We start from the raw sequence: 12,713 nt of genomic DNA, 5'->3' as shown, positions 1-12,713 counted from the left end.
GTCAATGTTGTGAAGTGAGTTTCTTTTTGTACCTTAGATAACTTCTGTAACCACTAACAGGCACTTAATCATTTAAAATGTTTCCTCAGTGCTCGCTTTGGCAGCACATATACTAAAATTGGAGAGATACAGAGAAGATTAGCATTGCTTCTGTGCAAGGATGACATGCAAATTTGTGGTCAAATGCCACTTTCACTTTACTTTTATTTATTTATGTTTTAGTTTTTGGGTCACACCCTCCAGTGCGCAGGGGTTACTCCTGGCTCTATGCTCAAAATCGCTCCTGGCAGGCTCAGGAGACCATATGGGATGCCAGGATTCGAACCACTGTCCTTCTGCAAGCAAGGCAAACGCCTTACCTCTCTCCGGCCCCATCACTTCCATTTAAAAGGCACATCTACATCCCCCCAGTTTTTTTGAAGTCAAAGGAAATAATTTTAAGACATGTTTAACCCCAATAACTGTAGATAATAAGCCCTGGATTTACCATAGTGGGAAAGGTCATATTCAAACAAAATTTTGGCAGAAAACAATAGCTCCCAGAACAATCAAACTGAATTAGCTTTCAATTCTGCCTATCAGTCAGACCTCAATAATTCTGTTTCAGATAACGGGTACCATAAGGATTATGAACTTTCCTTGAAATCCTTGAATAGTTGCGTTGTTTTTGGCTTCTGAACACATAACTTTATGTGTGTTCGGAATTCTCTTGGGGATGAAACAAACTTATAGAAGAAAGTGATAATGGTTATCCATAGAGCATACTGCAAAATCCTATTTATCCAGCTGCACGGAAGAGCAAATCTTTTAGGAGCAAAGATGTCTTAGTCTCCCACTCTAGAAGTTCTGACAGGCCAGCAAAGACATGAGAGCTGTTGCTCTTGTTACACACAAGGAATTTTCACTGCCTGTGACAAACTTAGAACAAGCACAGTGGTTTCAGGTGAAGTTCAGACAAAAATCCTCTCGTGGTTCTAGCACACCATATGCATCGGTGACTGAATAAATTATGACAGCCCAGGGGTCCCTGCCACTGTGCTAGGTTAAACAGCGCCTTGAAAGCGGGCGAGTCTCAGAACATCACGACGCCTGCGCAGAGCATCCTTCACAGTCCGGTTCCTGTCCACAGTGCGACTGCGCCTGCGCACCACATCCCTGGTCCAGCCTTACCCTGAACCCCCCCGCAGTTGCGAGTGCGCAGGCGCACATTCCCTCACCCGCCATCTTTTATCCCCTTGCTCCCGCCAACCTCTTAGACTGCGCCTGCGCACTGCATCTCCCTGAAGTCGTCTGGGCTCCGGGCGACCGCAGATAACGAGTGCGCCTGCGCACTGCATCTCCCTGAAGTCGTCTGGGCTCCGGGCGCCCGCAGATAACGAGTGCGCCTGCGCGGAGCCCAGCTGCCGGAACCGGCGTTTGCTGAGCGTCTGTTTCTTGGTTGGCGGCAGCTGTGGGGGCCCCCGGAACATCTGGGTTTGTAGGGAGCGAGCTCCCCCCTCCTCATTGCACCCCACATGCTCAGGGTCTTCAAAGACGCCTTTTCTCGGATGCACGCCCCTCCCTCGCAGCCACCCTAGAGTGAACAGGTGAGGGGTCTTTGGGGTGCAGGTCTGGGGTTCAGGTGCTCGACCCAAAGGGGCCCCTCTGGACAGGCTCGGAGAAGGAACAGAGTAGGTCTTGGCCGGGTGGGGGGGGGGCAGCAGAAAATGAGTAGGGGTGAGTAGTGGGTGGGGAGAGCCCTCCCCCCTGCAGGGACTTTGCAGAGTTGATGCAAAAAGTTGACTTCTGGGGAAGGACGAATTGTCCCACGTCAGCTTCCTCTTGTGAACTTCTTGCCTCTTCCAGCTGCCCTTTGCATTTTCTTAGTGTTTTCGGTTCCTTTCCATCCCCTTTCCCCCATTTGATTGCCACCAGGCATGCTGGCAGGGGAGCAGCTGCAAAGCTTGCCTGTCCAGGGTACCTTGCACTGCCCTCTGCAGGGTGCTGGGCAGTGGGGTTCGTCGCACCTCTTTTCGCCTGGAATTCTGTGCTGCCCTTCCCCTATATGCTCAGGCTGGCCCGAGGAAACCGCCCACAGCAGCTATGTGGACAAGGACTCACAATAGGCTCTTAAAAGGCTTTCCTTTTGGCTTTTGTAGATTCCCTCCCTCCCTCCTTGGCTTTCATGTTATTTTGCATGTTTTGGACCAGCCCAAAGCCTAGTCTGAAACTGAGCAAGAGACTCTGCCGAATTAGATGGTTTTTAACCCTTTTTGTTCTTCTTTTAACTTAGTTAGGAACCACTTTGCACTCTTGATGGGCCCGACCAAGTCGTGTCCCCCCATCACAGAGCTATTGTGTGTTTGAGTCCACTGTGGATCTCAGGGTTCTTGCGCTTCGGGGAGGCTGAAGCCCCATTGCTTGCTTTTTTGATTCTGTCCAACTCCAGAATAAGTGTCAACTTTCAGAGGAATGTATGAGCCCAGGGAGTCAAATTAAGAGAGTATGTAAAAATCAGAAATTCTAATGTTTGGCTTTTCATACAGCCGTAATAAATAAAAATAGGTAAGTGTATTTTATATTGATCTTTGAGTCCTTGGTACCTGTGGTAGTTTGAGGATGTAGGGATTGCCTAAGTTTCCCACTCTTTGGTAGGCAATATGAGGTTTTGCCTGGGACTTATGTGGAAAAATTCAGTCCAGATAGAGACCTATATCACTCTCCAGAATTCAGATACATCGTGACCATTTTATATCAATGATAAATGTACCATCTTATATCACAATGTACCATCTCGAAAAAGCATATTTTGAGAGATAACAGTTGGGGCCAACCGACTGTGCAAAAGGACCAGCCAGAGGAAGTGGGGTGGCGAGAATGTCTTGCAGCTACAGGGTTCAAGATCTGAGCCTCAGGAACTGTCTTTGCTCAAACTACCTCAGTAGAAGTTGGGTAGCTTGATGAGAATTAGGCCCAAAAGTCTGTAGATTTTATCCCCCACAACCAGCAATTGACTCTTGACATTTTTCCAAGATCACCATAGATTTTCAAAGTTTCTTCTTCTGAAGTTCCTGGCAAGTTGCCCAGTGGAGCCTGAAACCACAGATAAAGTCTGAACGTGGTTTATAGTCCTCCATCCCTCCCTCCCTCCCCTCTCCTCCCTCCCTCCTCCCTCCCTTTCTTCCTTCCTTCCTCCCTCCTTCCCTTCCTTTATCCCTTCCTCCTTCCCTCCCTTTTTCCACCCTTCCTCTCTCCCTTCCTCCTTCCCTCCCTCCCTCCTTCCTTTTTTCCCCTCCCTCCCTCCCTCCCTTTTTCCCTTCCTCCCTTTCTTCCTTCCTTCCTTCCTTCCTTCCCTCCCTCCCTCTTTTCCTTCCTTCCTTCCTTCCCTCCTCGCTTCCTTCCTTCCTTCCTTCCTTCCTTCCTTCCTTCCTTCCTTCCTTCCTTCCTTCCTTCCTTCCTTCCTTCCTTCCTTCCTTCCTTCTCTCTTTCCTTTCCTCCCCCCTTCTGGAATCACTCCCGGTGGGGTTGGGGACCAAACCTGGTGCTGGGAATCAAACCCAGGGTGACTGCAGTGCGCTACACACTGTACTATTGCTTTGGCCCTAGTCTCTTCTTTTTGTTTTGTTTTGAGACACATCCAGTAGTTCTCAGGCCTTATTCCTGGTCCAGTGTTTTGGGATCCTGTATGGGGGACCAAATGGGGTACCAGGGAGCAAACCCAGGTCTAATGTAGTTGTCATACTCACTGTATTATCACTACAGCCCCCAATCTGTTTCTTTGTAGATGACTTAGAAGATGTTAGTACAAAGCTCTGTTTTACAACATTCTGCTTTTGTCCAAGCATTTAGCACTTAACAATTAGTTCTCTGTCATGTCCCTTTTTCTTTACAAAAGTTTATTTTTTTATTATTTTTTTAGTTGTTTTTTTTTTTTTAAGGCAGAAACATACGTATATGCTCATAGCAGAATGTCTATTTCTTCTGTAAGTTACTGTGTGTATGTGTGTGCGTGTGTGTTGACAACTGGCATTGGAATATGAACCAAAGCAAATGTGCACTGCTGGACATGAATGGTTAAAATTAGATATGATAAAGCAGAGCTAAAGATCTTAGTGAAGTGGGAGTTTTTATTGGGAACAGTATTTTGAGTTGTAGTTTGAGTGCTGCTGGAGTGTTTGACATAACTAATAATGACATCAACACTGAAGCTTTGTCTGCAAGAGCAAGATCCTTTAGTTTGTGACTTGTCATTTCATATAGGAATTCCAGTTCACTAAGAAGCCAACTTTTAATCAGTGAGTGACTTGTGTAAAATGTTTATTTTAGGATTTTTGTTTCTGGGTATTGTATCGACAGCTAGCTAGCTAGAAGAAGCTTAAGCAAAGGCCTTCAGAAACCCCCTAGTGAAGCTAATTGAGCTTTTTTCGTTTTCCGTTGTTGGTGATACTGTTTTCTATTATGTTCTACATAAATAAAGAAGGGACTAATTTCATGAGAGACTTAGTGAGGAAATAAGGAAAAAAGATAGCGGAAATGTGGGGCTGGAGAGATAGCATGGAGGGAGGGAGGGCTTTGGACTTGCATGCAGAAGGATGGTGGTTCATCTCATATGGTCCCCTGAGCCTGCCAGGAGCGATTTCTGAGCGTAGAGCCAGGAATAACCCCCTGGAGCACTGCCGGGTGTGACCCCAACCCCCCCCCCAAAAAAAGATAACTGAAATGATTAATTTTGGCATCATAAAAGTAGAGTTGGTAGTGTGGCAGTTATGATGTGATGAGGGAAATGAGAGCATACAAGCAAGTAGCCTTGGATCCACCATAGTGAAACTGGTTTTGAGGACTGTGTTTCTTTTTTTTTTAAAGAAATTTCTTATTGAGACCATTGTGAATTACAAAGTCCTTCATAATTGGATTTCAGGCATACAGTGACAGTGAATTAGGGCCATTCCCACCACCGGTGTTGACCTCCTTCCACCCAGGTTCCCAGCATGCATCCATACCTCCATCCTTAACCCCCTGACCTGCCAGTGGAACAGTTTCATTTTAAACATAGATTGTTATGGCTTGGGTCTCTTGATTCTGTTATTGTTGACTTTGGCTTGGGTATTTATTTCTTTCCTCCACCACTGCACCTGAGACCACTTTGGCCCCTGGGTTCCACCCATTCTCTCCCTCCCTCCCTCCCTCCCCCCCCCCTTTTTTTTTTTTTTTTTGGTTTTTGGGTCACACCCGGCAGTGCTCAGGGGTTACTCCTGGCTCCATGCTCAGAAATTGCTCCTGGCAGGCACGGGGGACCATATGGGACGCTGGGATTCGAACCGATGACCTCCTGCATGAAAGGCAAACGCCTTACCTCCATGCTATCTCTCCAGCCCCATCCTCCCTCCCTTTTTTCCTCCCTCCCTCTCCCCCTCCCTCTAGCCCTCTCTCTAGCCCTCCTTTTCACCCTCCTTGACTTACTTGTCCCTCCCTCCCTCTCTCTCTCCCCTCCCTCTTTCTCCTCATATTGTAGAAGAATGTAGAAATGTGAGGTAAACAAAGTAATTCATGTTCCAAGATCTATGAAAAAGGCAGGAGCCCCTATCTAGAAGATACAAATAGGATTAAAAAAAGGAAGGAGTGACTTTTTTTTTTTTTTTTTTTTTTTTTTTTTTGCATAGGCACAGCAAACATTAGGGAAATTAGAAAGAAAATACTCTTGGTCTAACAAAAAACAGGATGTGTCTACCCATGAAGCATCCTGTCATAAGACCAACCATAAGCTCCAGCCATACTAATTGTCCAGCCTTGAGTTCTTTCTTCATAGACCCAGGAAAAGTTGTACTCAATCGTGGTTGTTGCAGTCAGGCTTCTGTTATTAGAGACCCTAGTTTTGCTCAGATTCTATGTCGAAGCTGGGGTGTCACAGGAGCATCTTCTGATTAAGATGGTGCTTCTTAAGGCACTTAGGATCAGAGGCATGCTTAAGCAAGCATAAATCTTCATCTCTATGACTAGATAAAAGTCCAAGCTTTTCGGAATGAGTTTATTCACTTGCTCTCGATAAGGCCACATTGTATTCTGCTGATTGACTTTTCCAGCCAAAGTCGTGTTCCTCTTAACTCTTTCCTTGGCACCTATCGGTGGAACTTTTGAAAATAAGCATTAAATAGGATTGAAGTAAAATAGTTGATTATTATTACGTACACATTTTTAAGATTTGTAAACATTAAAATATAGGCTGGATTGGTGGCACTGCGGTAAGGGGTCTGCCTTGCTCGTGGCTGACCTAGGATGAACCATGGTTTGATTTTCCAGCGTCACATGTGGTCCCCCAAGCCAGGAGTGATTTCTGAGTGCATAACCAGGAATAACTCCTGAGTGTCACTGGGTGTAGCCCCAAAACAAAACACTGCTTACAAAGTCCTCTGTAAGGTAGTTACATGAAATTTTTAGTTGTGTCTCTTACTTAAAGCTGATCTCTTTTTTCTTCATGAATTAGATTGGAAGATTCGCTGTTGCATCCATGGCTGCTGCACTAGCTTCACCCACAGTCGCCTCTCACGTACCCTTTGCAGATTTGTGTTCAACTTTGGAACGAATACAGAAATCCAAAGGACGTGCAGAAAAGATTAAACACTACAAAGAGTTTTTAGATTCTTGGAGGAAGTTTCATGATGCCCTTCATAAACATCAGAAAGATGTCACAGACTCTTTTTATCCAGCAATGAGACTTATTCTTCCCCAGCTAGAAAGAGAGAGAATGGCCTATGGCATCAAAGAAACGATGCTTGCTAAGCTCTATATTGAACTACTTAATTTACCCAAAGAAGGAAAGGATGCCCAGAAACTTTTAAATTATAGAACACCTACTGGAACTCGTGGAGATGCAGGAGACTTTGCCATGATTGCTTACTTTGTGTTGAAACCAAGATGCTTGCAGAAGGGAAGTTTGACCATCCAGCAGGTCAACAGCATTCTGGACTCAGTCGCCAGCAATAATTCCGCCAAGAGGAAGGACCTTATGAAGAAGAGTCTTCTCCAGTTTATTACTCAGAGTTCCGCACTTGAACAGAAGTGGCTCATACGGATGATTGTAAAAGACTTAAAACTTGGCATCAGTCATCAGACTATTTTTTCTGTCTTTCATCGTGATGCTCCCGAGCTTCACAATGTCACCACAGATCTGGAGAAAGTCTGTCGACAACTGCATGATCCATCCATTGGGCTCAGTGATATTTCTATCTGTTTATTCTCTCCCTTTAAACCAATGCTGGCCGCCATAGCAGATATCGAACGTATTGAGAAGGACATGAAACACCAAAGTTTCTACATTGAGACCAAGCTGGATGGTGAGCGTATGCAGATGCACAAAGATGGGGATATCTATGAGTATTTCTCCCGAAATGGCTTTAACTATACTTCTCAGTTTGGTGCTTCTCCTCAAGAGGGTTCTCTTACCCCATTCATTCATGAGGCTTTCCAAAAAGATCAGCAAGTCTGCATCCTGGATGGTGAGATGATGGCCTACAACCCTAACACACACACTTTCATGCAAAAGGGAAACAAGTTTGATATTAAAAGAATGGTGGAGGAGTCTGACCTGCAGACTTGCTTCTGTGTTTTTGATGTTTTGATGGTCAATAATAAGAAGCTCGCACATGAGACCTTGAAGAAGAGGTATGAAATCCTGAGTAGTGTTTTTACACCCATCCCAGGTCGAATAGAACTAGTGCAGAAAACACAAGCTCACACCAAGAATGAGGTCATCAATGCTTTGAATGAAGCCATCGATAAAAGAGAAGAGGGAATCATGGTAAAGCATCCCTTCTCCATTTACAAGCCTGACAAGAGAGGTGAAGGATGGTTGAAGATTAAACCCGAGTATGTAACAGGATTGATGGATGAACTAGATGTCTTACTTGTTGGGGGATATTGGGGGAAAGGTTCCCGAGGTGGAATGATGTCCCATTTCTTGTGTGCTGTGGCAGAGAAGCCACCTCTAGGGGAGAAGCCATCTGTGTTTCATACCCTATGCCGTGTGGGCTCAGGTTACACCATGAAAGAACTATATGACTTGGGTTTGAAATTGGCCAAGCATTGGAAGCCCTTTCACAAAAGAGCCCCTCCCAGTAGCATTTTATGTGGGACTGAGAAGCCAGAAGTCTATATTGAGCCGTGCAACTCTGTCATTGTTCAGATTAAGGCTGCAGAGATCGTCCCCAGTGACATGTATAAGACAGGCTGCACGCTGCGCTTCCCACGGATTGAAAAGATCAGAGAGGACAAAGAGTGGTATGAATGTATGACACTGGAGGACATGGAGCAGCTTCGGGGGAAGGCGTCTGGAAAGCTCGCCTCCAAGCACTTGTATATCACTGGCAATGATGAACCCCAAGAAAAAAAGAGGAAAGTTGTCCCGAAGGTGAAGAAAGCCATTGGTATCATGGAGCACTTCAAAGCCCCTAACCTTTCCAGTGTAAACAAAGTCTCCAATGTATTCGAAGATGTGGAATTTTGTGTTATGAGCGGTCTAGACAGCCACCCCAAGCCTGTCCTGGAGAACAAAATTGCAGAATTTGGAGGTTACATAGTACAGAATCCAGGCCCAGACACATATTGTGTCGTCGCCGGGTCTGAGAACATCCGAGTGAAAAACATCATTTCTTCAGACAAGCATGATGTGGTCAAGCCTGATTGGCTTCTGGAGTGTTTTGAAAACCAGAGCTGTGTGCCCTGGCAGCCTCGCCACATGATCCACATGTGCCCGTCCACCAAGCAGCATTTTGCTTGCGAATATGACAGCTACGGGGACAGTTACTTTGTCGACACAGACCTGGAGCAACTAAAGGAAGTGTTTTCAGGAATTCAACAGTCCAGTGGACAAACTCCAAAGGAAATGGCCTCCGTGATTGCTGATCTAGAGTATCGGTATTCCTGGGACCACTCCCCGCTGAATATGTTTCGCCTTCTTACCGTTTATGTGGACCTGTATCAGGTCATTAGCGACTCGAGCACCCAAGTCGAGGGCACGAGGTTAGCCATCACTGCCCTGGAGCTTCGATTTCGTGGGGCCCAAGTGGTTTCTTCTTTAGCTGAAGGCGTGTCACACGTAATCATTGGGGAGGACCATAGCCGAGTTGTTGATTTTAAAGCGTATCGGAGAACTCTTAAGAGAAAGTTCAAAATTCTGCGAGAAGATTGGGTCATTGATTCCATCAATAAGTGTGAGTTACAGGAGGAAAACCAGTATCTGGTCTGATGGTCGTTTCTGTGCATGAGCAAAGCCTGTGTGCTGGAAGGATCATTGCATCAAAGAATGATGAAACCAAAGCTCCTTTTATTCCTGCAGTCTGTGCTCACACAGTTTTAACTGCGGGGACAATCCTCATTTTAAAAGATTGGAAAGTTATGGAATGGCTGAAAGTCAAGAAGCAACTTTTTTAGACAGCATGGTGTTTGATGATTTTTTAAAAAATAGCTAATTAAAATGAAGTTGCTAGAAGAGTTTTCTATATGATATCTCTGTAGAAGCATAGACTTTGACTTGGCATTAGTAAAATATATTTAAAGGTAGAGCTAAAGGTTTAAAATTTTGTACAAGTAAAAAGCATTGTAAGTAAATGTCAGATTGTGATTGGATTTATAAAAATCTCAACTTGAAGGCTAAAACTTTTTTTTTTTTTTTTTTTGGTTTTTGGGCCACACCCTGTGACGCTCAGGGGTTACTCCTGGCTATGCGCTCAGAAGTTGCTCCTGGCTTCTTGGGGGACCATATGGGACGCCGGGGGAACCGCGGTCCGTCCTAGGCTAGCGCAGGCAAGGCAGGCACCTTACCTCCAGCGCCACCGCCCGGCCCCTAAAACTTTTAAATGTGAAATGTTCAAGGTAAAGCTCATGAATTAAAATTTTAACTTATTAAATTAGGAAAGTTGAATGAGACCTACTAGTCTGAAAAAGCAAAACAAAAATTATTCGGTTTATATTACTTTAAAAGAACTTGGCCCATGTTGAATTTTTCCTGAAATAAGCTCATGCTATTTTAAAAATAGTTTTGATTTAACATAAAAGAGTACTTTGATGCAAACAATGATATTCAGAATGGTTTTCCAGATAAAAGCTGATACAAGGGCTGAAGAGATAATACAACTGTTAGATTGCTCACTCAGGGTTTCTACATGTTTGATCTCAGGCATCCTATATGACTCCCCTGTAGCACTAAGAAGAACCCCTGAGCATTGCTGGGTGTGACTCCAAACCAAAACAACAACAAAAATCTGACTAGGGAACAAAAAGTATAAAAGTAAATGCTATAAACAATAACAAAAAGTAATCTTTAAAGAATGTATCCTTTGTCTATTTAAAGTTCATATATGTTGTTCTTTATGTCTGGATTTATATACCAATGATGTATTGGATGACATTACATTTTCATGGCATTATGAAACATTTTGAATTTATTATCTGAAAATTAAATTTGATATAATAAGAAATTTTATCCAAACAAGTATATATGATTTTTATTAATTTAAATAAAATATTTAATATTCCTAAAGTGATATTTTGTATTCATTTGAAGGAAATTTATGTTATTTTAGTCTGATACGTTACTGATAAAATTTTGATTCTATTTTAATTGTATTAATTTTTATGCTAGTAAATGAGTTTTATTAAATAATTTAGACTCAATTTTATAATGTATTGAGGATACACATAGATGTAGTAGATAAAAATACATAATTTTTCCACTAAAGATGATAAATTGGCGATTTATAGGTTAACTATGGTAAGGATATTGTAAAGGACATATATGCTACAATAGCTATAATTTGCAGTAAGTTATACTGCGTTCCTTATTTGGGGTTGGTCCCCCAAACAGTGCTCAGGAAACCAGAGAAATTCTCAATCATTCTTAGCCAGCTGGGCCTCAGATCAGTGTTGTGCCCTAAGTATATGATACTGGTTGGGGCATATGGTGCCTGCTGCTGTGTTTTTCAGGGCTGCCTCTGATGATGTTGAGAGGTCCATGAAATATTGGGAATGGAACCAGGGCCAGTTGCATGCAAGGCCTTCTCCACACAGAAGTACGTACCATTTATCACCATAGGTGGCTGCTTTGAGTCTACATGTTCTGCTTGGAATTGCATAATCAAGGCTATGATGGGGCCCCAAGGGTCCTATTTTGGACAATCAGGTTGAGTTTAGCTCTAAAACATCTTGTGTACTAAACAGTACTAAAGCTGTATGTTGGCATCCACTCCCAGTCACAATGAACCCTTATCACCTCAGTTCTTATTAAAGAACTGGTTTACAAAGCTATTGGTAGTTGTTTTAGACATACAGTGTTAGAGCATCAATCCTACTCCCATTGTCACTTCTCTCCACCAGGGGTCCCACATTTCCTCTCATACCTCCAGCCTCCCTACCATCTCAGCAGGCACATTTATTCATTTTTTATAATTTTTTAAAAATGGAAAGCATTGGGATTTACAAAGCTATTCAGTGTTAGGCTTCATAGAATGCAATGTTTCAGCATTGCAAACTCCCTCCACGAATGTTCCCAGAGTTCATCCCATACCAACCCCAACCCCCCCTCACCCCCGCCCCAGCCTGCTATTGTTACAGGCACTTTTTAAGTTCGGTTGTAAAAGTTTGGGTCTCCTGATTTCACAATTATTGACTCCATGGCTCACATATTTAGTTCTGCCCTTTCTTCACCAGTGCACCTCAGTAAGTACATTTTTAAGTTTGGTGGTGATTGTGTGTGGGGGTGGGTTGGTGAGGTTGGAAATATAACCATATCCCTCCTTAACACCACTCGTGTACCTGAGGCCATTGGTCCCTACTCCCTATATGCTTTTAGACTAAAGACCACTATGAAAGTCTTACGTGAGTCAATGAACTCACTGTGACTACAGTGAAGAGTCAAGGTCATTGGAATACAAAAGTGTGTTTTCCTAGGTGAAAGAATGGATTGCACTAGGAAATCATGCCATAGTGAAGATTACACTGAATCAGAAATCATTATCGGTTCAATTCTATTTCTGCCATCAACCATCTGTTATTTTTATGTATTTTTGTTTGGGGGGGGCACATTCTGTGGTGTGCAGGGCTGATTCATGGATCTGATTTTTAAACTTTCTAATTGAATCCTCTTTCACCTGGAATATTTAAGACCAGATTTATAGTCCCTCACCAATGGGAAAGAGTCTCTAGGCAGGTAGGTTTGTTAGGGACTTTCACAGTTGCAGGTTCCTGAGTTCTGGCTATCTTAAAGAAACGTTAATTTCTTCATGGAAGTCTCCTCTTCAGCTTCTCGAAGACCCCACCTCCAAATATGCATTTTGAAATAAAATCATAGACCTATAACTATGACTCCATGCGTCCCTGAGTATATCCACATGAGGGAAAGAGTTATGTTTATGAGGTAATCTGTATAAGAATGTTTAAAACATGATTCCTAATCAACTCAGCATTCCATGTGTCTGTCGCGAAGTGATAATAAATGGATGAAAACCATCACAATAAACGATGTTCTATGTACACATAGACTATCTACATGATGGACTTTTCATCAACAGGAAGGAACAATAACAACTAATAGGCATGAAGGCATTTCAGGTCCTTCCTGTTGGATGGATGAAGCCAGACACAGTATTCAGACTGTACTGTGCCATTTAGGCAGTGATCCTGCCTACTACAGAGTGCTGCAAACTTTTATCATAGTTAGATAAAAGTCCCTGAAGCAAACCTTA

General features: G+C 43.4%; 1 protein-coding gene and 1 non-coding gene across 4 annotated transcripts in view; both read left to right on the top strand.

Annotated features, from left to right (window-relative positions):
• The first annotated feature begins 88 nt into the window (after positions 1-88).
• LOC126017123 (U6 spliceosomal RNA) lies at positions 89-195 on the top strand. Its single transcript, XR_007498793.1, has one exon. It is a non-coding gene; the product is annotated as a U6 spliceosomal RNA (small nuclear RNA).
• A 1,225-nt stretch (positions 196-1,420) lies between these two features.
• The window catches only part of LIG4 (DNA ligase 4), an 861,775-nt gene continuing 850,482 nt past the window's right edge, over positions 1,421-12,713 (top strand). Inside the window, exons 1-2 of one of the 3 annotated variants that reach the window (XM_049778104.1) lie at positions 1,421-1,586; positions 6,461-9,629. In XM_049778104.1, coding sequence (XP_049634061.1) covers positions 6,485-9,220 — 2,736 coding nt within the window. In that variant the 5' untranslated portion in view covers positions 1,421-1,586; positions 6,461-6,484 and the 3' untranslated portion in view covers positions 9,221-9,629. Of the gene's footprint in view, positions 1,587-2,384; positions 2,545-6,420; positions 9,630-12,713 lie in introns of those variants that run through there. The other 2 variants (XM_049778102.1, XR_007498243.1) reach the window with 2 other exon arrangements.

Source organism: Suncus etruscus, chromosome 8 (genome assembly GCF_024139225.1).
Source record: "Suncus etruscus isolate mSunEtr1 chromosome 8, mSunEtr1.pri.cur, whole genome shotgun sequence".
NCBI lineage: Eukaryota > Metazoa > Chordata > Mammalia > Eulipotyphla > Soricidae > Suncus > Suncus etruscus.
This window is presented reverse-complemented; position numbering and strand designations above follow the sequence as displayed.